Here is a 26,672-nt window from a genome sequence, read left to right on the forward strand (position 1 = left end):
TACCCCTGGGGGTACTTGAAGGTATGCCAAGGGGTGCGTGAGATTTTTAAAAATATTGTAAAAATAGCAACAATTCAAAAATCCTTTATAAATATATTTGTGGAATAATACTTCAACAAAATATGAATGTAAGTTCATAAACTGTGAAAAGAATGCAACAATACAATATTCAGTGTTGACAGTGTGGACATTTTCCATAAATATTGATGTTGAAGATTTATTTTTTTGTGAAGAAATGTTTTGAATGAAGTTGATGAATCTAGATGGATCTCTATTACAATCCCCAAAGAGGGCACTTTAAGTTGATGATTACTTCTATGTGTAGAAATCTTCAATAATAATTGAATCACTTGTTTATTTTTCAACAGGTTTTGAGTTATTTTTATATCTTTTTTTCCAAATAGTTCAAGAAAGACCACTACAAATGAGCAATATTTTGCACTGTTATACAATTTAATAAATCAGAAACTGATGACATAGTGCTGTATTTTACATCTTTATCTCTTTTATTCAACCAAAAATGCTTTGCTCTGATTAGGGGGTACTTGAATTAAAACAAATTCTCAGGGGGTACAGCACTGAAAAATGGTTGAGAACCACTGTCTTAGAAGACGGACTATCTGTCTTTCAGCACAATACACAAATAAAGTACTTCCTTTACCGGCCTCTAGATGTCCCCGTAGCATGATTTCCCCACTGTCTCTCTCTGCTGAATCTTCCTTGCTGCTGCAACTCGTTGACTGTTTACGTCCTCAATAGCGGAAGTCGCGGTTTTCTGTGAGTTTTTTTGGCATTTATTAATCATATTTGCTTTTTAACTCAGGTCTTTTTTTATTCTCGACCACATATCTTACCCAGCGGTGGCTGAAATGGGAACGGAAAGGGTGTCATTATTGCTCGGTAACTTGGCGACGCGCCGTCCGTCTACATTCATAGTCGCCGCCTTTACTTGGTGTTGCGCAAAGTCCACATTTTAGGTTTACATAAAAACGATTCGCCTGGTTAAACCAAACAGTTAAAAATAACGATTCGTATTGCCTGTCCACAAGTGTTGGATCCACGAAAAAAAATAAAGTATATTTTTTTTGTTTTGTTAAATTCACATTCAATTAGTCAGTTTCCTTATGGAAATTGCTGTCATCAACATATAACATGTTGCAGGGCAGGGGTCAGTAAGGTAGTCTGTAAGGAGCAGATGAGTAGCCTGCTTGCCTGTTCTTAAAATAGCTCAAATAGCAGCACTTACCAGTGAGCTGCCTCTATTTTTAACATTGTATTTATTTACTTGCAAGCTGGTCTCGCTTTGCTCGACATTTTTAATTCTAAGAGAGACAAAACTCAAATAGAATTTGAAAATCCAAGAAAATATATTAAAGACTTTGTCTTTACTTGTTTAAATAAATTCATTTATTTTTTTACTTTGCTTCTTATAACTTTCAGAAAAACAATTTTAGAGAAAAAATACAACCTTAAAAAGGATTTTAGGATTTTTAAACACATATAACTTTTTACCTTTTTAATTCTTTCCTCTTCTTTCCTGAAAATTTTAATCAATGTTCCAGTAAATTTATTAGTTTTATTGTAAAGAATAATAAATTCATTTTAATTTAATTCTTCATTTTAGCTTCTGTTTTTTCGACGAAGAATATTTGTGAAATATTTCTTTAAACTTATTATGATTAAAATTCAAATATTATGGCAAATCTAGAAAATTTGTAGAATCAAATTTAAATCTTATTTCAAAGTCTTTTGAATTTCTTTTGAAATTTTTGTTCTGGAAAATCTAAAAGAAATAATGATTTGTCTTTGTTAGAAATATAGCTTGGTCCAATTTGTTGGATATTCTAACAAAGTGCAGATTGGATTTTAACCTATTTAAAACATGTCATCAAATTTTAAAGTTGATCTTAATCAGGAAAAAATTACTAATGATATTCCATAAATTCTTTTTTTAAATTTTTTCAAAAAGATTCAAACTAGCTAGTTTTTCTCTTCTTTTTTTTGGTAGAATTTTGAATTTTAAAGAGTCGAAATGGAAGATAAACTATGTTTCAAAATTTAATTTACTTTTTTTTCATATTCTCTCCCCTTTTCAAACCATTCAATTATGTGTTTTTTTTTCATAATTTATTCCCTACAAAAAACATTAGCAATCAGGAATATTTCAGTTGTTTTTATCATTCTTTGTGGGACATTGTTGATTGTCATATCATGTTTGGCTTTACATTGTAAAGGCCATCTTTGCTCCACAGTGAGCCCTTGCTGTCGTCCAGCATTCTGTTTTGGTTGACTTTGTAGCCAGTTCAGTTTTAGTTTTGTTCTGCATAGCCTTCCCTCAATAAATCAATCAATCAATCAATGTTTATTTATATAGCCCTAAATCACCAGTGTCTCAAAGGGCTGCACGAACCACAACACAAACCACAACGACATCCTCAGTAGAGCCCACATAAGGGCAAGGAAAACTCACCCCAGTGGGACGTCGGTGACAGTGACAATTATGGCTATGAGAAACATTGGAGAGGACCGCATATGTACTGATGAACTTAATAATTCAAAGAGCTCCTTGATAAGTTTCCCAGGAAGTGGGTCAAGTAAACATGTTTGTTTTATTCCATTTACACTTTGTAACAATTCTTCTAATGTTATTTCTTCAAAGTGAGAGAAACTATTTTGGAGGGCAGTATCTGCCGTATATACAGTCGAATCTGTGTTAATAGAACCCAGTTGTAGCTGGGACGCATTGTCTTTAATCTCCTTTCTAATGAGTTCAACTTCCCTACCATGCCTTTTCTTAGGGGGACTCAACTTGAGTTTATTCTTAGTTTAAGCATTAGACACCTTTTTACTTGCACGCTGCCTCCCGCTGTTTCCGACATCTACAAAGCAATTAAGTTACCGGCTGCCACCTACTAATATGGAAGAGTATTACACAGTTACACTGCCGACCTATAGACAGCACCAGCACTCAACAACAACACATTATTTGCAGAGTATAATTACTGGTTTGCAAAAAATATTTCTAACCCAAAGAGGTGAAATAAGCTCATCTCCCACGGCACACCAGACTGTATCTCACGGCACACTAGTGTGCCGCGGCACAGTGGTTGAAAAACACTGACTTAGAGCAGGGGTCGGGAACCTTTTTGGCTGAGAGAGCTATGAAAGCCAAATATTTTCAAATGTGTTTCCGTGAGAGCCATATAATATTTTTTAACACTGAATACAACTACATGTGTGCATTTTTAAGTAAGACCAACATTTTAGAGTACAATAGGTATCTTATTCTTTTTAATAACCTTGTTATTCTGAGGCTATCCCAATAATAAATAAAATACTTCTTACCATAAATGTGACTTCTTGAACAGGTGCAGTAGAAAACGGATTGATGGATTAAAATGCATTAAAATGCTTTAGATTTGGACACTGTGATTACCAGCTGAATTATTCATTACTTATCGTGTTAAGCAATGTCAGCTAAGATTTATTTGAGAGCCAGATGCAGTCATCGAAAGAGCCACCTCTGGCTCGAGGGCCAAAGGTTCCCTACCCCTGACTTGGAGTATGTTATATGTTGCTTTTACTTAATGTACTTTGAATGAAACATATTTGCAATTCAAATAACAGGCATTTAAAAATGACTGGTTACCATTTCTTGATATGAAAAAATACAACTTCTCTCCCCAGTTCCTGGTGAGGTGCTTCATTAAAGCCAGCCTCCAGTGGCCATGAATGAAGAGTTGTCTCTTTTGGACTGCCTGCTGCCTTCAGGTACTGACTGCCTTTCAACCCTGCATCCTCTCATTGGTGGAAACACCTACACACAATTTAATCAACACACAGCCTTTGTCCACTGCATCTCCAGCAAATCCTGCACAAATTGGCATGTGTGTGATGTGAGCAACTGATCAAAACACTTATTTATTCACGCCGCCTTGACACTTGTCTTTCTCCCAGTTGGACTGGCATGTGTTGTCCTGAGGGGATGTGCAACTCCAAAAACCAAAAAATGCTATTTTTGTTATAGGATGTTTGTTATTCTGGTACTATGCCATTATCCTCCAGTATCATAATAATAATAATAATAATAATAATAATAATTCATTTTATTTATGGGCGCCTTTCTCAGCACTCAAGGTCAACTTATGACGAATAAAATATCAATCAATCATGTGACAAACAATAAAAATAAAATACAACTATATATACGTAATAAAAACAGTGTAAATGAGAAGTCACATGGAGGCTACCGATTAACATGAGTAAGCTAGTTTAAAAAGATATGTTTTCAAGCGAGATCTGAAAGTGGCAATATAAGCGGAGTGTCGAATGTCCAGGGGCTGAATGACTTAACGCTCTTGACCCCACGGTAACTAGGCGTGTAGGTGGGAGGATGAGCTGGATGGAGGAAGAAGACCTGAGTGAACGGGAGTGTGTCTTGATATGAAGGAGATCGGTGAGATACCGGGGGGCAAGATTGTTGATGGACTTAAATGTGAGGAGAAGGATCTTGTAGTGGATGCGATATTTAATGGGGAGCCAATAGAGTTGCTTCAGGACAGGTTTTATGTGACTAATGGAGGAGGTTTTAGTAATGGCACCCAGCTTTAGTAGTTTCCTATACATTAATTTATAAATACAATGCTATGTCAACTCATGAGTGTTTTGATAAAAGAGCTGTCCCTCTGCGAATTGTCATACTTTAAGTAGCAAGTAAAATTTTGGCTCACGAGCATCCCTGCCATTTGTTGGTGTAGCGAATGCCACAGTGAACCCAATAAGATCCGCCCACTCGTCTTACTCGCTAGCATTAGCGTATAGCTTGAGATCGACATAACTTTGAGAAAGGGAGTGTGAAGCATAGTGCTGGAAAGAAAAAAATGGATGTTATTTATGGAATCAAAAAAATAAATCAATTAGTCCATCACTGCTAGCCCGGACCATAATGAAGCAAAAATAAGTCCAACCCCAGCCAATAATGTCAAATATTTAAATGGTAGACATTTATCCATGAAAATATGGAGAAGCTGCTGCTGGTGTGTTTGACGGAGAAGGAGCTGGAAGCGGATACCAGAAAATTCCACTCTCCAATGTTAATGCTGTACTTAAGTATTACATTACTTCATATAACTAATTTTGATGTTAGAAGTACATTCTATGATATTGTTTATACAATATTTCTTATCCAAACGACTTTGAAGACTTCTATGGATATACAGCAAAGTGGACTCAGATTTCCCTCGCCCGGACGCGGGTCACCGGGGCCCCGCTCTGGAGCCAGGCCCGGAGTTGGGGCACGATAGCGAGCGCCTGGTGGCCTGGCCTGTCCCCATGGGGCCCGGCCGGGCACAGCCCGAAGAGGCAACGTGGGTCATCCCTCCAATGGGCTCACCACTCATAGGAGGGGCCATAGAGGTTGGGTGTATTGTGAGCTGGGCGGAAGCCGAAGGCAGGGCACGTGGTGGTCTGATCCTCAGCTACATAAGCTAACTCTTGGGACGTGGATTTTCACCTCACTGGGGGGGGAAGGAGTCTGAGCTAGTGCGCGAGGTAGAGAAGTTCCGGCTGGATATAGTCGGATTCACCTCGACGTACAGCAAGGGCTCTGGAACCAGTTCTCTCGAGAGGGACTGGACTCTCTTCCACACTGGCGGTGCACGCAGTGAGAGGCGACGAGCTGGGGTGGAAAATATTGTTGCCCTCCCTGCTCAGAGCCTGCACGTTGGAGTTCAACCCAGTGGACGAGAGGGTAGCCTCCCTCCGCCTTCGGGTGGGGGGACGGGTCCTGACTGTTGTTTGTGCTTACGCACCAAACAGCAGTACAGAGTACCCCACCCTTTTTGGATACACTCGAGGGAGTACTGGAAAGTGCTCCCCCGGGTGATTCCCTTGTCCTTCAACGATCATGTTGGCAACGACAGTGAAACCTGGAGAGGCGTAATTGGGAAGAATGGCCGCCGGGATCTGAACCCGAGTGGTGTTTTGTTATTGGACTTTTGTGCTCGTCACAGATTGTCCATAACAAACACCATGTTCAAACATAAGGGTGTCCATATGTGCGCTTGGCACCAGGACACCCTAGGCCGCAGTTCCATGATCGACTTTGTAGTTGTGTCATCGGATTTGCGGCCTCATGTTTTGGACACTCGGGTGAAGAAAGGGGCAGAGCTTTCTACCGATCACCACCTGGTGGTGAGTTGGCTGCGATGGTGGGGAAGGATGCCGGACAGACCTGGAATGCCCAAACGCATTGTGAGGGTCTGCTGGAAACGTCTGGCAGAGAGAGTTTCAATTCCCACCTCTGGAAGAACCTTGAACATGTCACAAGGGAGGCGCTGGACATTGAGTCCGAGTGGACCATGTTCCGCACCTCTATAGTCGAGGCAGCTGACTGGAGCTGTGGCCGCAAGGTAGTTGGTGCCTGTCGTGGCCATAATCCTAGAACCCGTTGGTGGACACCAGCGGTAAGGGATGCCGTCAAGTCCTATCGGGTACTTTTGGCTCATAGGACTCCGGAGGCAGTGGACAGGTACCGACAGGCCAAGCGGTGTGAAGCTTAAGTGGTCGCGGAGGCAAAAACTCGGACATGGGAGGAGTTCGGGGTAGCCATGGAAAACGACTTCGAAGCGATTCTGGACCACCATCCGCCGCCTCAGGAAGTGGAAGCAGTGCACTGTCAACACCGTGTATGGTGCGGATGGTGCTCTGCTGACCTCGACTGCGGATGTTGTGGATCGGTGGAAGGAAAACTTCGAAGACCTCCTCAATCCCACCAACATGTCTTCCTATGAGGAAGCAGTGCCTGGGGAATCTGTGGTGGGCTCTCGTATTTCTGGGGCTGAGGTTGCTGAGGTAGTTAAAAAGCTCCTCGGTGGCAAGGCCCCAGGGGTGGATAAGACCCGCCCGGAGTTCCTTAGGGCTCTGGATGTTGTGGGGCTATCTTGGTTGACAAGACTCTGCAGCATCGCATGGACATCAGGGGCGGTACCTCTGGATTGGTTGACCGGGGTGGTGGTCCCTCTCTTTAAGAAGGGGGACCTCAGCCTTCCAGGTAAGGTTTATTCAGGTGTACTGGATAGGAGGCTACGCCGGATAGACGAACCTCGGATTCAGGAGTAACAGTGCGGTTTTCGTCCTGGTCGTGGAACTGTGGACCAGCTCTATACTCTCGGCAGGGTTCTTGAGGGTGCATGGGAGTTTGTCCAACCAGTCTACATGTGCTTTGTGGAGAGCGATTTGATGCGCATGGAGTAGGGTGTGTTTTCCTCGTGCTCCTGATACCAAAACTTTTAAAACCCACCTATGTAATAGTTTAACCCTCTCACACGAAAGCGTTTTGCTTTGTTCTTTGCTTATTAGTATTTTTTTGCTTTGCCATGCCTCCTAAAGGCTCTAAGACGGGAGAAATACCTAAACATGCGACTGTAGCTGCTGCGGCTGCTAGCAACATTAGCAAAGAAGATTTAATAGTCTCGCTATCTGAACTCAAGACGTCCATGCTAATGGAGATTAAAAAATCATTTGACGAAGTAAATGGGAAACTCGACGGGCTCCAGGAGACTGTGAACACTCATGGCGAACGCCTGAACTCCCTGGAGGACAATGGAGAGACGTTTCATCAGCGCCTAGCTGAAGTGGAGGCCTGCTGTAAGAGCCTGCAAGCCGATAACACCAAGCTAAAGTCGAGGCTAACCGAGATGGAAGGAAGAAGCAGGAGGAGCAACGTTCGTCTTATCGGGCTTCCTGAAGGGATTGAAGGTCCGCATCCCAGTGCATTCTTTGCTCAACTTTTCCAGGACGTTTTTGGGCCGGATACTTTCTCGTCACCTCCGGAGTTGGACCGCGCACACCGCAGCTCAGCCCCCAAGCCGGGACCCAGAGGCAAGCCCCTGCCAGTCATAGTGTCCTTTCACCGGTATCATAATAAGGAAGTGGTGGTTCGAGAGGCAAGGAAGAGGGGCGATTTGAGCTTCAGGAACAACCCATTTAGAATTCACGAGGACTATAGCCCCGACATGGTTAACCAAAGGAAGAAATACGCGGCGGTGATGTCGGAGCTTTATAAAATGGGACTCAAACCAGCAATGCTGTTCCCGGCGCGGCTCCCTATTACCAAGGCGGACGGCACCCGCACCGCGTTCAGCTCTGTGGCAGAAGCGGAGAAGTTTGCTGAGGACTCTAAAAACTCATGACTGGTTAGTTTTCATACCTTAATGTGATAATGCCTCAGTTTCAAGAGGTAAATATGGTTACGTGTTTTACACAGACTGTTCTCTTTACCTCTGCCATATGTTTACTGTTTTGACAAGGGTATGCTTTAAAATTGTACTTTATGTTCGTGTTGAGAGTATAAAAAAGTATTTTTTATTTTATTTTTTTTTATTGGTGGGTTTTATTTTACTTCTGAGTAAGTGGGATGGGAGAATTTAGATGGGTAAACTAGTTATGGAAGTAAAACAGTTAGTTAGGGTAGGTGTGCTGCATGTTCCAGCAGCTAGCGTCACCTGGGGGTTGGGGGGGTGGGTACCTTGTTTCACTGTCTCTGTAGGCAGACCAAAGTATTGGATATCAAAATGTTGTGTTGATATTTTTCTCAGTCTTTTTATTTACCTTTTGTTACACAACCAATACATCTGTGCCTTTAATACATTATAAACATATTGTTAATGAGTATTTATTTTAACCTATCAATTTTTAATTCCACTAATGAATAGCTCAGTTAATGTAGTAACATGGAATGTTAAAGGCTTAAACCATCCAGTCAAGAGGAAGAAGGCCCTTACACACCTGAGGAATCTAAGTGCAGGAATAGCATTTATTCAAGAAACTCATCTAAAAAATTCAGACAATGCTCGGTTGAGATGTGGATGGGTGGGGCAACTCTTTCATTCAACCTTTCAAGGTAAAGCGAGAGGTGTTGCAATACTGATAAATAAGAGTGTCTCGTTCACACCATCCACAAATGTAGCTGACTCTAATGGACGATATGTTTTAGTAACTGGTAAACTTTATAATCGTAATGTTGTTTTGGCCAACATATATGCTCCTAACTGTGATGACCCGCAATTTTTTTCTCGTGTTATTAATCAGCTCCCTTGTTTAAACTCCAATTTGCTGATCATGGGAGGGGATTTTAATTTTTGTTTGGACCCCGGGATGGATCGGTCATCTCTTAGGCCAGGATATGCAACACTTAAATCAGTTTCTTACATGCAGTCATTTCTTAACACATACGGCATCTCAGATATCTGGCGTTTCTTACACCCGAAAGACAAACAATACTCTTTCTTTTCCTGCGCTCATCAAACATATAGTAGAATTGATTATTTTTTTATTGATAATAAATTAATTTCAGAGGTTCAGACATGTGAATATTACCCAGTAGTAGTATCCGACCATGCTCCTCTTTTAATTAAATTTAATTTTCCTGACGTTAATATGCCCAGACGATTGTGGAGATTTAATCCTCTTCTGCTATCAGATGAAAACTTTCTGGAATTCATGTCTGACCAAATCTCTCTGTTTTTAGATATTAACATGACGCCAGATGTCTCCATGGCGACTGTCTGGGAGGCCCTTAAAGCATATCTCAGGGGCCTGATAATATCATTTACGGCCAAAAAAATTAAGGATTGGAAGTCAAAACAAGTGGAATTGGAAAAACAAATAGCTGATATAGATAAGGAACATTCACAAACTCCTTCTCCAGATTTGTACAAAGAACGTTTAAAACTAAAAACAGAATATGACATACTTACTTCGCACACTATTGAAAATCTGCTGTTAAAAAATCGGAGTAACATTTATGAGCACGGTGACAAAGCAGGGGAGGTTCTGGCAAAACAGCTTAAGGGGGCCAGGGCCAAGCAAGTAATTAGGGGGGTGAAATCGCAGGATGGCGAGATTGTCTCTGACCCGTTAGGAATAAATGAGGCATTTCAAAGTTATTATTACAATCTTTATAGCTAGAATAATTCTTGTGACCCCTCCTTTGCATCTAACTTCTTTAGAGATCTGCCTATTCCAACTTTGTCTCCAGATCAGGTCACGACCTTGGACGCACCAATGCAGATGCAGGAGATTGTGGAGGCCATCAAATCATTACAACCCAGAAAATCACCGGGCCCTGATGGCCTGCCGAGTGAGTTTTACGCAGCATTCTCTAAACAATTAACACCTGTATGTACAGCGGTATGCGTAGACTCGCTAAACAAAGGTACTCTCCCAGACACACTAAATCAAGCTTGTATAACGCTGCTCCCGAAAAAAGAAAAAGATCCCCTAGATTGTGCTTCTTACAGGCCAATTTCACTCTTGAACTGTGATTACAAAATTTTGTCAAAGATATTAGCCTGGAAAGCGTTTTGCCATATATTATATCCCCAGACCAGACCGGCTTTGTTAAAGACAGGCGATCTTTCTTTAATGTCCGTCAGTTGTTTAATATTATATACAATCCATGTCAAACTGACTCTGAATGCCTTCTCTCCATGGACGCAGAGAAGGCATTCGACAGAGTGTAATGGGGTCACCTGTTTGAAACTCTGCGTAGGTTTGGGTTAGGTGATATATTCATTTCATTGGTCAGATTATTGTATGCTTGCCCTTCGGCAATGGTACTAACGAATAACCATTATTCAAAAATCTTCAGACTGCATCGTGGCACCTGTCAGGGATGTCCACTTAGCCCTCTTCTCTTTGCCATAGCTATTGAGCCGCTAGCCATAGCAATAAGAAATAACCACTCTATACATGGCATTACAAGGTTCGGCACAGAGCATAAGTTGTCATTATACGCTGATGGTCTGTTATTATTTGTGTCCAAAGCTGAGACTACTATTCCCCTTATTCTGGACCTCCTTGCAAAATTTGGAGAAATCTCAGGGTATAAACGGAACCCACAGAAGAGTGAAATACTGCCACTGAATATGACCACCACAACACTACAAAACACCACAGTACCCTTTAAATTGGCCCTTAACAGCATTGTCTACCTTGGGATCACTGTAACAATGAATGTTTGTGACCTCTTTAAAAATAACTTTAATACACTAAAACACAAAGTTCAACAGGACTTAGACAGCTGGTCATTTCTTCCACTCTCGTTGGTAGGGAGAGTGAATGTAGTCAAAATGGCGGTGTTACCCAAGTATTTATATCTCTTTCAGAACCTCCCTGTATTCATTTCCAATGCTTATTTTAAAAAGCTAGACTCAATGATATCATCTTTTATCTGGAACAACAAGAAACCCCCTTTGCGTAGAGAACACTTGCAGAAGCTAAAGCAGAATGGTGGCCTTGCACTCCCAAATTTTCGGAAATATTACTGGGCGACTAATCTTTGTGTTCTATCCTTTTGGTCACATCATCACTTGGATTCTAGCGTACCAGCGTGGGTGGAAATGGAGAAACTTTCATGTAGCTCCTCGTCCCTGTCTGCTTTAATTGGTGAGGCAGTTCCACTTCCTCCAAATACAAAACTCAATAATCCTATCGTTCATAAGTCCATTAAAATATACACACAATTTAGAAAACATTTTGGACTCCAAGTTATGAGTCTCTCCAGCCCAATAGCATCAAACACATTCTTCCCTCCATCATTGCTGGATGCTACATTTAGGATGTGGGAAAGGCAGGGTCTGAAAACGTTCCAAGATCTTTATATTGGAAATGTTTTTGCTTCCTTTAAACAATTATCTGTTAAATATAAATTACCACCCTCTCATTTTTTCAGATACTTACAAGTAAGGCACTTTGCGTCCGCCTCCATCCTGGGGTTCCCTGCCAAACCTCCTGATAATGTCATAGACGAGGTAATATCTTTTAACCCAACCAAAAAAAAAAAGCCATTTCTGTAATGTTACGCTTGATATCTGGTTGGGGCTCTCCCTTCATGTCGGCTATCAAAGAGGCTTGGGAACACGATCTCAAAGTTCGTATCGCTGAAGCAGAATGGACTAAAGTTCTAAAACAAATTAATTCATCCTCCATGTGTGCGAGGCATGTTCTAATTCAGTTTAAAGTGGTACACAGAGCTCATATTTCTAAATCTAAGCTTTCCAAAATGTACCCTGATATTAATCCAACATGTGACAAATGTAAAGCCGATGAAGCCACTTTAATACACATGCTGTGGACCTGTCCCCAAATAAAGAAATATTGGGAAGGGATATGTGAAGCACTCTCTTGTGTACTCGGGGTTAACATTACATTGAATCCTCTTTTGCTGCTTTTGGGGGTCACTGGGGATGGGTCAGGATTACCTGTCGGTGGTCGAAGGCTCATTGCCTTTTCAACCTTATTAGCGCACCGCTTGATCCTCTTGAAATGGAAGGAAGCTGCCCCACCCACAGTCTCACACTGGGTAAAAGAGGTTTTATATCATCTCAAACTAGAGAAAATTAGACTTGTGATGAGGGGTTCTGAAAGGAAGTTTTATCGGGTGTGTAGGTGTTTTCTGACCTTTTTTGACCAACCATCAACAAAGGTACAACAGTAATTTTTATTTTTTTAACAGTATTCTGGTTGGTTTACATACTGAAGGTCTACGTACAGTATATTTATGTTTTATGTCATTACTGTATAAGTGACAGTCTAAGCAAGGTTTAGTTTTTTTGTTTTGTTTGTTTTTTGTTTTTTTTGTGTGTTCCTTTTTGGGGTGGATGTTTGTTTTTCCTCTTCTATGTATAAGTATTGTTATTTCTATTTTAGCTTTATTTGATTTGATTTAATTTTTTTCTCTTTGAAAAAAAAAAGTTTATTGCTGTTTTTCTGTTCTGTTCATCTCTGTCTAAACATTAATAAAAAAAATCAAACACTACATGTGCTTTGTGGACTTGGACAAGGCATTTGACCGTGTCCCTTGGGAAGTCCTGTGGGGAGTGCTCAGAGAGTATGGGGTATCGGACTGTCTGATTGTGGCGGTTCGCTCCCTATACGATCAGTGTCAGAGCTTGGTCCGCATTGCGGGCAGTAAGTCGGATACATTTCCAGTGAGGGTTGGACTCCGCCAAGGCTGTCTTATGTCACCGATTCTGTTCATAACTTTTATGGACAGAATTTCTAGGCGCAGTCAAGGCGTTGAGGGGTTCCGGTTTGGTGGCTGCAGGATTAGGTCTCTGCTTTTTGCAGATGATGTGGTCCTGATGGCTTCATCTAGCTGGGATCTTCAGCTCTCACTGGATCGGTTCGCAGCCGAGTGTGAAGCGACCGGGATGAGAATCAGCACCTCCAAGTCCAAGTCCATGGTTCTCGCCCGGAAAAGGGTGGAGTGCCATATCCGGTTGGGGAGGAGACCCTGCCCTAAGTGGAGGAGTTCATGTACTCAGGAGCCTTGTTCACGAGCGGGGGAAGAGTGGATCCTGATATCGACAGGCGGATCGGTGCGGCGTCTTCAGTAATGCGGACGTTGTATCGATCCGTTGTGGTGAAGAAGGAGGTGAGCCGGAAGGCAAAGCTCTCAATTTACCCGTCAATCTACATTCCCACCCTCACCTATGGTCATGAGCTTTGGTTCATGACTGAAAGGAAAAGATCACGGGTACAAGCAGCCGAAATGAGTTTCCTCCGCCGGGTGGCGGGGCTCTCCCTTAGAGATAGGGTGAGAAGCTCTGCCATACGAGAGGAGCTCAAAGTAAAGCCGCTGCTCCTCCACATTGAGAGGAGCCAGATGAGGTGGCTCGGGCATCTGGTCAGGATGCCACCCGAACGCCTCCTTAGGGAGGTGTTTAGGGCACGTCCAACCGGTAGGAGGCCACGGGGAAGACCTAGGACACGTTGGGAAGACTATGTCTCCCAGCTGGCCTGGTAACGCCTCGGGATCCCCCGGGAAGAGCTGGACAAAGTGGCTGGGGAGAGGGAAGTCTGGGCTTCCCTGCTTAGGCTACTGCCCCTGCGACCCGACCTCGGATAAGCAGAAGAAGATGGATAGATGGATGAATGTTAAATCGTTGCTATTTTGACGGGGGGGGGGGGCTAGCACCAATTAAATTGATTGCAATTCATTTCAATTAAAGACTCTAATTTGAGATTCAAGTATTTTGAGATAAGAGCTTTGTCACAGAACCAATTAAGCTTGTAAGTTGAGGTACTACTGTAAATTTTGACCGCTATAAATATGTGGCGCTCCTTGGTCTATTGTAATGGGACTCTGTGAACGTAGCTTGTCGTTACAAACCTGCTCTCTGTATCATAACGCTGCTTCCCAACACCCGTCCTTTGCATCTGGTCTGTTAGTGCATAAGAGGACTTAGACTTAGACTTAGAAAAAGCTTTGTTGATCCACTAGGGACATTTTTCCACACAGTAGCTCAGGACACATCAGGAGGGACCACTGTTGTCAACTTAATTACTTTGTAGCTACAGTATATTTAGCAAGTATTCAGAGCCCTCGAAATAGTAATTTTTTCTTAAAAAAAAAAAAAAAAAAACTTTTTCTATTTTTATTGGAGACTTTGAGACTTGAAAATACGTATAGCCTTTAACATCTAGCGAGTGCCCTTGCGGGTGCAAATTTTGTATGCTGCCAAAGAGAAACTACAGTCAAACCATTCAAATATTTAATTGTGATTAATCGCAGTTTGTCCAGAGTTAATTCAAAATTAATCGCAAAATCGCAGATATACTTAATTGTTTGTCAATAAAAAATGCACTTTTAATAGATAATTTTCAGGGGTTTTTTGGGGGGTTTTTTTACCCTGTCTGAACAATTACTTTACTTTGTTTTAATGAAATATTTTTCAAACATTGTGAATTTTTAAACTTCTCAACACAAAATGGACATTAACACTCTTTTAATGAGAATAAAAAAAATACCTGCAGTGCAGTGTTGTCTTGCCAGACTTTGTATTTTGTAGAAATACACAATTCATATTCCTGCTGTTGGAGCACTTGCATTCAGAGGAAGAGCCACACCATGTTTAAAAACAGTTTCACACATTATTAACACAAAATGTGGATTGTTGTGATAATGGTTTGATTGTCAAAGATGTAAAATATGTTTATAACTGAATAAATGCTTCTAACATTCTTTACATTACATGTTGTACAAGTTAAGCATATTTGTTTTGCTGCATGGAAATGTCTTAATCCTCTCTATATTAACAATATGTGATATTTGATTTAATTAACATTCTGTAATTGAGGACTATTAATTACAGTATGTTATATAAAATATACACTTTATTTCAATTTGGCACAAAATGTCCCCCTCTACAATATATTCCTCAACTGATGTACGTCCGTAAAATATCACAGATTACATTAAGACATCTTTGACAATCAAAACATGATTTTCCCTTTTTTTTGTGCATTTCTGCATGCTATTTTCCCGCTTGTGGCTCAACAGTAACTAGACGCCATTACAGTTCCCCACGCTGCAGAATGGCCCAAAGGTCAAAAGGGATTCTGAACGCATGCGCGTTAATTGCTCATTAAAAAGAAATGTGTGCAGTTAAAGGAATTTAAAGTTAGCGTTATTATCACGTTAACTTTGACAGCTGTCGTTAAGGTATATTGTGAAACCTTTAGCAAAATATATTGTATGATTTAGGTGGTAAGCGTATATTTTAGTCATTGGATTTTTGTCTTATGAATGAGAAAGAAAAAACACTAAATAATTGTGTTATATGATTTTTTGTCTTTTATTAATAAAAAAAAGTCATTTAAAGTTTTTGCAGCTTTTAATTTTTGTTTCTGTTTAATTACAGGTGATATATTGAATTTAAAATGAAAATTAAACGAGTTTTGTTTTGATCCTGCGCCAGAAAGACAAGCTTATCATGGATCAATATGTTATTCAATATTTTTTTTAATGAATGAATGCAGGATACAACACCCCACAGTTGTATTCCCTAGTGGCCCGTCTACAGTCTTGTCTTTGAAGGGATATTTTTTGGAATTTTGCCTATTGTTCCGATCCAGGGAAGCACAGTGGTACAGGGGTTAGTGCATGTGTCTCACAATACGAAGGTACTGAGTTCAATCCCGGGCTCGGGATTTTTCTGTGTGGAGTCTTCTTTTTTGAAGAAAGTAAAAAAAAAACACAGCTCTCCTGTAACTCTGACAAAATAAATAGAACAAAATCAAATGTCTACTGCACAGGATGCTGCTTCTTCAGAATATACAAAATAAGAATAATAGTGAAGTGAAAAGTCCGGCCCCCTAATGCTTAGCTTTCGAGAATTGTGGCTCGCAAAACATTTTAGTTGAATATCTCTGCTATAAAGGCATAAGGGATAGACATAATAGTCGATTCATCCATTGATTTTTACCATCAGTTTAGAAATATCTGCAGCCTTTACTAAAACAAGCGTTATTCTCAAATATTAGATATGCTTAGTAGGATCTATAAATCTAAGTGTTGATTCACTTCGTATACAAATAATCCCTCAGCAGATATCAGGTTAAACCATACCAACATCATGAAGTCGCACTAAGTTTGTTGTGTGGTATCCCGCCTGATAAAGATGTGTGACGCATTAAACTTGTGCTTTCCCGACGGTTCTCTATATTGAGACATTCCTGTTGTAATTAGATATGTTTAGAATACACTGTTGTTGCTTTCTTAGCTACATCTCTCACAGGAAAAGTGTCTTGCAACTCTTGGCAGAAAATATAAATAAGGCCCCTGGATGCATGTTAAAATCCCCCTGCGCAGCGGTAGAAATTTAAAACCCTAAAATTTAGTCATAAATGGCATATTTCTCGAGTTTATGAGGTTGTGCATGTGTGGTATTTATGCTGTCGAGCACTTTTCAAAAGAATCCCAAGGTGACATTTCTTTGTAAAGAGAGTGCAAGAAAAGGCTGAGCTCCTCCTTGTGTGTGCGTGCATGAGAGGTTATCTGAAAAGTCACGGCTGGTTAAGTTTGTGGGTTTTTTTTGTTTCCAACGGACCCCTTGCCAATTAAGAGACGTAGCTGACAAAATCCACTCCTCCTTCTTTTTCCTCTTCACCTCCTTCTGTTTGTGTCATTTCTCTTCCCTTTTATCCAAAGGGTCAAAAACTCTTCTTTTCTGGAAATGACCTTCCAGTATAGTGAACAACATCAAGGCTGACACAGCAATACAGTCCTGAAACCCATTTCTCCTTATAAACTTTTTCAGGCAATGTAAAATGCACTGCTCAAACTCCACAATTTAATATTCATCTCTTTTCCTCAATATTGCTTTATTTTCTTTCCAGCCTATTCATGCATTCATAATGTAGCAGGAATATGACAGCGGAACATCCAAAATATTCCATGACGCTGGTTTACCTCCTTGTTATTCACATTTAAAAGCAAATGATTATTTCTTAAAACGTTTATATTGATGAACTACTACTGTGACTTATGCAACTCCTGGTAGTACAAAGTATGTGTGTATAATAAAACTAAATTAACACTACACACCCTTTGATATGTAAAATAATTATACAATAATAATAAATGCACTTTCATTTTGTTGGCAAGCTTCCCACCTGTGCTTAATTCAAGAGCACAAGTTTATAGGTTACCCATTTTTCTTTTTTATCCTCCTACAACGTAGTGTAGCATGTTTGTTTATCAGTGATTTAGAAGCGGCACTATGGACGGACATTAGCCGCTAGCGAGGACGCTACAATGGCTTTGTTTGCTTTTTGTTGTCAAATGTGTTGTACACAGCTAAAATGCGTCATTGAAATGCATTACCAGATCAAAAGCTCCATCGTAGTCCAAATTAATATCATTTATATCGTGTATCGTACCACCTAGCTACCTAAATCACTTTTCCATTTCTATCCAGGGTGTGTACCCTGCCTTCCGCCCGATTGCAGGTGGGATAGGCTCCAGCCACCTCACCTCAGTGATTGTTTTTAAAGTTTTTGTTACACATTAAATATGCATGAAAAATGATTCATAAAGGCAGAGTGGGCGATACAGTAAATGGAATAGCGTCAAGGAGTGTTGGGAGAGAGGTGCTGCTGTAATCTTCAGCCCATTAGGGCTATTTGAGCAGCTCTAGTTTTTACTTTGTCAAAGGATGCAGTGTTTCCTATATTTTTTCTCCTCCCCTGCAGATAGAAAAATGGCAATTGGAAAGAAGCAGTCTGGGGATCTGCATTAGCAGCAGAGCAAGAGGAGGAAGGAGAGGAAAAAATAACAAGTCCAGGCAAGATGGATGGGAGGTTGAGGGAGGAGGCGAAATAGATTTGTGAAACGATTCATCCCAGGACAGATACTTTGACAATGAAGCATGGAGGTTCTTAGATGGGGAGACGACAGGTTGACATGTTTTTTGTTGTTGCTTGTGCTGCTTTTAAAGGGCTGTATTGTCATGTCGCTGCAGCAGGTGTGTTACCAAGGTCATCGTATTCCACTGTCTTGCTTTTAGCCTGGCGGGGTTATTCACATTACTGTGCTGCAAGTTTTAAACACATTAAGAGCTAGTTCCCACAATACTGGATTTTCAATAGCTATTTTGTTAGTTTTGACAGTTTAAATTGTTCATAAAAGTACAGTATGTTTAGACAAATGTAAATGTTTGATATTGTAGTAATGTCCATAGGTTTCCAATGGAGTGAGTCCCCGGGAACGACAGTTAGTGATTAGAGGGGTCCCTGGAAAATTCCGTTGGTCTCCACTAGGGATTGAGTGATTATCAATGCCGATATTTGGAATTTTGACAAATATCAGTCTTTTTTTTTTTTTAAATGACAACATAACAATATCATCAGTTGTTTTTGAAAAAAATTAAAAATAATTAGTTAAGTATATTTAGTAATACCACCTGTTCAAGTACCAATTAGTTCGCCATGGAGTTTTTTAAAATTTAAATTTAAATTACTCTCTCTGTCGATAATTCTCCCCTAATATGATATCTGACAAGGCATTTATTTGAGTTCTTGTGAGAAGTCTTTCCCAGTCTGCTCAGCTGCTGCTCACGCGGCCACGTCCCCCCTCTCTCTCCTTTTAATGCAGTGCTGATAGTCTCCAGTACAGCTCCTCTGCTGACATGAACTTGCCGGGAATTCCAGATTTTGTTTTGGTTTTCTGACATCTTCTTTCCGTTTGTCTCTACTGCAGCGATGGAGTTGCATGACAGTCTTTGTCTGCAACACTCGGCGCGTTGGCTCATTAAAGGAGAGCGCCGTGTTTAATGATCCATGATTCACCATAGTGGTAGAAGATGGATAGATAGATGGATGAACAGCGATGGATGAACATAAGAACAACAGAAAATATATCTCTGCCAAAAATCCTAACTGTGTCTAAATTTACAAATAGGATTCTTGTTGTATAAGTAAATAAGAGCAGGCACCAGCTCTCACTTTCCCATACTTTATGTAACAAAGAGGACGAAATGTCAGCCTGCTTGAAAAATGTCTCAACAATAAGCTATGTGACAAAGCACAGATTTATTTTTATTTAAATATTCACAATATTTCACGGTTGCTCACACGGAAACCTTACAATGTATGAAATTTATAAATTGCTATAGAATTGTAAAAATTGAGTAGATGTCGAGAGATTGTGACGTACAGAAATCCCATATTTTTACCATTCCCAAATGGTTTTAAAATGTAAATTTACATGCTTCTCTTAGGCACACATGATAAAGGTGTTGGTGAAATCCCCTAATGTTTTTTGTGCTAAATTAAACACAACATTAGCAGAACATTTTTACAAAAAAAAACAACTTAAAGCCTTGTCAAGCTGTTTACCGACATATCCTATTCATGTTTAGCTAACTTTTATTGCAAATGAATATCGGCTCCAAATATCGGTTATTGGCCTCCTTGACTACTATGGAGATGTCCGCTGATGTCACAAATGGGAAAAACCTCCCAATGGGGAACATTTTAAGCGGCTTGTTTGGAGGAATTATAAAGGAAGTCAAGATTGTTTTATTAACATCTCTACCATGCCTCCATGGTTTGATTTAACATTTTCGGGACTTATGGAGATCCAAAATACACAAAAACAGGTACCAATAGGTAAGGAAAGTCAGTTTTGCATAAGAGGTTTCCGTGAATCAAAATATCCGGCCTTCTTATAACTTTCAGCATGAAATGACGTAAAAAAGTCTGTTGAAAATGTGTGTGTGCATTAGCTTTGTGTGTTGTCAGCTAATGTTACCAATCATTGATTGTATATCCTATAACAACATCAACACATCTGAGCCGGAACACCAAACACATTCCTCTGAAAGACAAGCATTTTTTCTTCAATATAAATAATTTTAATAATTAAGAAGCTTTAAAAACATCTAATATTCTGTAAACTGCTAATGGTAACAAGTTCCTAACTGCTCATTTCTATTTCCTAAATTATTATTTTTTGAAAAATGTAGTATTAAACTAATTTGGTGGTGGTATGGTATACTTATAATTAACAGAAGGATTAATTTTATGTTTAAGTATCTGAATTTAAACAAAAATCCAAACATATCCTAACCGTCACAGGTCATGAAATACAAACAAAAAAAAGAAAAATCCTTTCGTTGCACCAAAATTATAGACTGACATTTAAATAAAAAAAAAACAGTATCAAAACTGTTCAATAAACGTGATGATTTTAAGACGGACAAAACAATTATTCTTAATTTCCAGTATTGGTCGGAGAGAGCCCTCTGTATCAGAATTACAGCATATCGGCCATGGCTTTGTGGCCATGTTCTGGTGACGTGCCGGTGCAAATGGCTCCTGTGATAGTGTTTCTTCACCTGGCTCCTCTGTGCTCAATCATGCATTCATTTTTGTGTGTGTGTGTGCCTTCATGTGTCTGACTGATGATGGGGGCAGGTGGGTCATCGGGGTATTGTTTTTACACTTTTTTAAAACACTTTGTGTTGCATTTTTTTAATGTATGAAAAAGCGCTTAATAATATAATTGGATTTGATTGGACGAGTTGTGCCTGTTTTGTTGTGAGTAGTGCAATAATAATATAATTGGATTTGATTGGACGAGTTGTGCCTGTTTTGTTGTGAGTAGTGCAAATGTTAAGACTATGTTTACACTGTAGGCCAATGTGGACCAGATCTCAGTTTTTCAAAATTAGATTTTTTTCCTGCTGACTGTTTAATATACATGTAAAATATGATCTTTATCAAACTCCATTATAAATGCACACAGGCCCAAATGTGGCCCCAATGTGGTCTCTGTCACTTACTTGCACAGTTCGATAATGTGAAAAAAAATTAAGCTGACTGAATTCCGTAAATGAACAATAAAGTTGCTACTACACGAGAAAACAAGGAAATCACGAATCAGTGTGTAAATGGATTTGTGCCGTGGCTGTTGTGTAGATGAAATAGAACAAAAACAACTGCAGGAAGAAGAAGGGAGTTGCAAAAAGGAAAGTGATCATGCTGTGCACATGAAAGACGTAATTAGACCAAAGATGACTGTGACCGACTCCTGCCGTCGTCGTGCGGGTTGCATGGACCATCAAGGAAGGACATGTTGCTTGTGCAGGTTTGACTCTTGTTTATTCTTTCAATAAATCAAGTCTTTTGCCGGGTTGCTTTTCAGCTCCTCCTCTGCTGCACGCTCTTTCGTCGCCGTCTTCTCCCTGTCACTCTTGTGCTGCATGTGCAGCGGTCTCTCCAACTCCTTATCCCTGTTCTCTCCTCCTTCGCCTCTTTTATACATTGTCAGGAGAAATGTTAATAATTCTTCGGTGTTTGAGCCACGCACCTGATTTTAATTGTAGCGGCGCCGCTCCCGGTACGCCCCACCTCTCCCTTCCGCCACATTCTCCGCCTCCTTGCCCACATCTTGAGCAGGGCTACAGCATGTCCTGCCCCGCCGTCGGCCCGTCGGCTCCGCCTCTCCACAGTCCTCCATCGCAAGACGGGATTCCTCCCGGCTGAGCCTACTCCCCCTTCCCTTTTTTGAAGGGGCGGGAAAAAAAACTGCCCCGGCCACCTGTCTTCTCTTCTTCCATCACTTCCTCCACCAAGGCGAGCTTGTCTTCTTCCTCTAACACTTCTTCGTCTTGTGGTTGTACTTCCGCTTCTTCATCCTCTTTGACCTTTTCTTTTTGTTTTTCTTCATACCTTTCTTTGACCTTTTCTTCGTCCTCTTTGACCTTTTCTCTGTCTTCTTCGTCCTCTTTGACCTTTTCTTTGTCTTCTTCTTCTTCGTCCTCTTTGACCTTTTCTTTGTCTTCTTCTTCCTTGTCCTTTTCTTCATCAACTTTGACCTTTTCTTTGTCTTCTTCTTCTTTGTCCTCTTTGACCTTTTCTTTGACTTCTTCTTTGTCCTCTTTGACTTGTTTTTCTTCTTCTTTCACTTCTTCTTTTTCTTCCAGCACCACCACTTTTTCCCCTTCTTCATCATCATCATACTGTTTTTCTTCTTCTTCTTCCTCCTCTACCACCACCATGTCTTTCACTTCTTCTTCTTGCTCTTCTGCTGCACGCTCCACCAGCTATGCATCTGTCTCCTCAGCAGGGGGCGCCTCCTCTGCACTGCCGTCTCCCTCACCCTCTGCTTGTCTTTCCTGCTCTTCTTCTTCTCGTCTTATCCTCTCTTCTTTTTCCTTGGCCTTTTCTTCAGTCATTTTCCTCTCTTCTACTTCCGCGACTCTTTTCTCAGCTCTACTAATCCTCTCCTTTACCAAGGCAAGCTCGTCCTCCCTCTCGTTGGCCGACAGCTCGCTCTGCTGGTCTGCAGACACCACTGCAGCCTCCCCAGCCCCGCCTTCCAGGTGGGACGCTTCAGCCAAAACTTCACAGGCGTCCTCCTTGACTTCTTCTTTGGGGGGGGGGGGGCGTCGCCGCCTCCCCCCATCTTGTCCGCCAGCGCCTGCATGAGGTGACAATTTTGACGGCTGCTTGCCGCCAGCTCGGTGAACGGGCCGACGAGCGTCCAGAGGAAATCGTCCTCCCTCGCCTCCGATGGTCCTTCCGAGTTGGGCGCCACTTGTGACCGCCTCTTGCCGTCGTCGTGTGGGTTGCATGGACCATCAAGGAAGGACATGCTTTTGCAGGTTTGACTCTTGTTTATTATTCAATAACACAAGCTTTGTCTTTTGGTCCGATCGCTTTTCAGCTGCTCCTGCTCGCTCCTCGCTCGCTTTCAGTCGGCCGCATCTTCGTCGCTGTCTTCGGCTGGCTCTCGGCTGGCTCTCGGCCGTTTTCGCTCGTTAGGTTCTGCTGCTGCTTCTCCTACTCTTTCCCTCCTATACAGCCAGAGGAGAAATGTCAATTGTGTGCCGGTGCGCGATCCATGCACCTGCATTAGATTGCGGCGGCGGCGCTTCCAGCACGCCCCGCCTCTCCGCTCCACCACATTCTCCGCCTCCTTGCCGCCATCTTGAGCAGGGCTACATTACAGCATGTCCTGCCCCGCCGTCAGCCAGTTGGCTTTGCCTCTCCACAATGACGTAAAAGTGGCAAACAGGTCGCAGTGTCGTTAAAAAGATCAGATTGTTGTCCAACTGGATTCAAACTACCTCCTGATTTGGCCCAAAACGGATGGGAAAATATCGGATTTCAAGAGCTTTGTAGTGTTTAGGCTGGCAAAATTTTTTTCAAACTGTGTCACTTGAGGGCAAACAAATCAGATTTACTGTCCAGTGTAGACAGAACAAATGTTGTCTGAAAAGTGCAGCCTTTTTTATGTGATAGCAAGCCAAAGATTGAGAAAAGTTTACTTTTTGGGGGAGGAAGATGCAGAAAGTAGAGCAACCTAATTTGGTATCAGGCACAGTTGAGGAGACAATACAGGCAATGTTGAGTTACTATCACTTGTCTGATCAGTGGAACTGGAAGCAGAAAATACAGCTGTAATAGTCTGCTGATCAGCAATAGGTTTGATCTTAATCTTCTGTAGCATTTTTGCATTATTTTGGTACCAGCTAAACTAGCATGTTGTGACAGTGGCGAGACTATATACAGACAATCACATTTGCCCTAAGCAAAGATGCGTGAGGGTTGAAACGGTACTTGTCTGGTCTGCTGACAAAGTTGGTTGTTAAAGTTTCATGGTAAAAATGAAGTGCGTCCCTGGGACGCATGGATCGGGGGTTTACTGCAATCTTTTATATTTGAATGCATCAGAGACGCAAGACGTGTGTGCCCAGCAACAATCACTGATATTGTCTTTATTTGATTCAACAGGCAAACAGAAGATTGGTTTGATCATCCTGAATCAGCCTTTGGATAAGGACTACCTTCACGTGCTATGGAGTAAAGGTACACCAAGCTTGAAACTGCCATCATTTTCATGACAGAAGAGGCTGGTAAACTTTTTGAGAGGTTTTGTTATGGATTGGCATGTGGTCACATACTGTGGTCATAAATCAATGGTCAGCAACAAAGTCACTAACTTTATTTGTCTTTCTACATTCATTAGCGCTTCACCGTTGCTTTTGCTCATAAATGCTATGGAGCCTTTGTAGCCTCTGCTGCACCACATGTGCTACATTGTCACTTAACATGACCTCTCTCTTTGCCCTCTGATCACATTCCCTGTGAGAACCCCTTTTAATTATATATTCATCATAAATAACCTTCCTTTCCACAACTTTAATCATCCTTTGTCTCCTCGATTGCCACCTAAAAATTAGCATATTCAAACCAAGCCAATTCAGTACGATAGAAAGTTCCCCTGCACTGCCATATGCTGCATGTATATGCAGCATGAGTCTCTTGCCCTGAGACGCAGATTGACTGTGACTTTGTTAAAATCTGTAAACCTAATTTGCCACAAGCATTAGCTCTTAATGACAAAGAAAGTAATCATAATAAAGTGAAATAAAACTTTTGAATACTTTAGCACTTGTTGACTGAATGACTGCTACGTTGACACGATTACAAGACTAGCAAACTGTCTTGAGATGCGAACGTGCAAAAGCCAAATGACTAGTTCCCGAATAACCCAGTGCTGGTCTTCCTGTCACTCACACACAACAATGACTTGGAGAAGTCCAGGTGCAATACAAGACTAGACCCATGTGAAAAAAGTGCAGTTCAGAAATACGATGAAATTGGAAATAAACATTATCAAATCATTATATATTTTTTTACATATATATTTTTTAAAAAGGTCCTGGGTTTGATCCTGGGCTCGGGATCTTTCTGTGTGGAGTTTGCATGTTCTACCCGTGACTGCGTGGGTTCCCCTTGGGTACTCCGGCTTTCTCCCACCTCCAAAAAACATGCACCTGGGGATAGGTTGAATTACAACACTATTTTGGCCCTAGTGTGTGAATGTGAGTGTGAATGTTGTCTGTCTATCTGTGTTGGCCCTTTGATGAGGTGGTCACTCATCCAGGGTGTACCCCGCCTTCTGCCAGAATGCAGCTGAGATTGGCTCCAGCACTCCCCGCAACCCTGAACAGGACAAGCGGTAGAAATGGATGGAAGTTGTCTTTGAATGTACAAACCCCGTTTACATATGAGTTGGGAAATTGTTTTAGATGTAAATATAAACGGAATACAATGATTTGCAAATAATTTTCAACCCATATTCAGTTGAATATGCTACAAAGACAACATATTTAATGTTCAAACTGATAAACATTTTTTTTTGCAAATAATCATCAACTTTAGAATTTGATGCCAGCAACACGTGACGAAGAAGTTGGGAAAGGTGGCAATAAATACTGATAAAGTTGAGGAATGCTCATCAAACACTTTGATGGAACATTGAACAGGTGTGCAGGCTAATTGGGCAAAGTTGGGTGCTATGATTGGGTATAAAAACAGCTTCCAGGAAATGCTAAGTAATTCACAAACAAAGATGAGGTGAAGGTCACCACTTTGTAGACAAATTGTCGAACAGTTTTGGAACAACATTTCTCAATGAGCTATTGCAAGGAATTTAGGGATTTTACCATCTACGGTCCGTAAAATCATCAAAATCGTTCAGAGAATTTGGAGAAATCACTGCACGTAAGCGATGATACTACAGACTTTTGATCCACCGTCAGTTACTACACTTGGTCGCTACATTTGTAAGTGCAAGTTAAAACTCTACTATGCAAACCCATTTATCAAAAATATCCTGAAACCAGGATATTGTTGGCCTAGCCAATATCCTTGGCTAGGCCCGAGCTCACCTAAGATGGCCTGATGCAAAGTGGAAAGGTGTTCTGTGGTCTGACGAGTCCACATTTCAAATTATACTTGGAAACGGAGGACGTGGTGTCCTCCAGAACAAAGAGGAACAAAACCATTCAGATTGCTATAGGCGGAAAGTTCTAATGCCAGCTTCTGTGATGGTATTGGGGTGTATTAGTGCCAAAGGCATGGGTAACTTACACATCTGTGAAGGCACCATTAATGCTGAAAGGTCCATACAGTTTTGGAACAACGTATGTTGTCATCCAAGCAACGTTATCATGGACGCCCCTGCTTATCTCAGCAAGACAAGTGTTACAACAGCGTGGCTTCGTAAAAAGAGTGCGAGTACTTTCCTGGCCCATCTGCAGTCCAGACCTGTCTCCCATCGAAAATGTGTGGCGCATTATGAAGCGTAAAATACGACAGCGGAGACCCCGAACTGTTGAACGACTGAAGCTTTACATAAAGCAAGAATGGGAAAGAATTACACTTTCAAAGCTTCAACAATTAGTTTCCTCAGTTCCCAAACGTTTATTGAGTGTTGTTCAAAGAAAAGGTGATGTAACACAGTGGTGAATATGCCCTTTCCCAACTACTTTGGCACGTGTTGCAGACATGAAATTTTAAGTTAATTATTA

At 41.1% G+C, this 26,672-nt stretch overlaps 2 protein-coding genes across 5 annotated transcripts in view; one reads left to right on the forward strand and one right to left on the reverse strand.

Moving 5' to 3' along the window:
• The first annotated feature begins 662 nt into the window (after window positions 1–662).
• tpk1 (thiamin pyrophosphokinase 1) overlaps window positions 663–26,672 on the forward strand; it is a 130,724-nt gene continuing 104,714 nt past the window's right edge. For 2 of the 4 annotated variants that reach the window (XM_061921962.1, XM_061921964.1), the window contains exons 1-4: window positions 663–777; window positions 3,688–3,771; window positions 10,040–10,141; window positions 24,088–24,162. In XM_061921962.1, coding sequence (XP_061777946.1) covers window positions 3,729–3,771; window positions 10,040–10,141; window positions 24,088–24,162 — 220 coding nt within the window. In that variant the 5' untranslated portion in view covers window positions 663–777; window positions 3,688–3,728. Of the gene's footprint in view, window positions 778–3,687; window positions 3,772–8,077; window positions 8,196–10,039; window positions 10,142–24,087; window positions 24,163–26,672 lie in introns of those variants that run through there. The other 2 variants (XM_061921965.1, XM_061921963.1) reach the window with 2 other exon arrangements.
• On the reverse strand, window positions 10,309–22,537 carry LOC133569889 (glutamic acid-rich protein-like). The gene is made up of 2 exons (XM_061922479.1): window positions 21,890–22,537; window positions 10,309–10,319 (listed from the first exon to the last, which is right to left on the reverse strand). Exons 1-2 carry the CDS (start codon window positions 22,347–22,349, stop codon window positions 10,309–10,311), a joined length of 471 nt encoding a protein of 156 aa, XP_061778463.1. The 5' UTR covers window positions 22,350–22,537.

This window comes from Nerophis ophidion, linkage group LG15 (assembly GCF_033978795.1).
Source record: "Nerophis ophidion isolate RoL-2023_Sa linkage group LG15, RoL_Noph_v1.0, whole genome shotgun sequence".
Classification (NCBI taxonomy): Eukaryota; Metazoa; Chordata; class Actinopteri; order Syngnathiformes; family Syngnathidae; genus Nerophis; species Nerophis ophidion.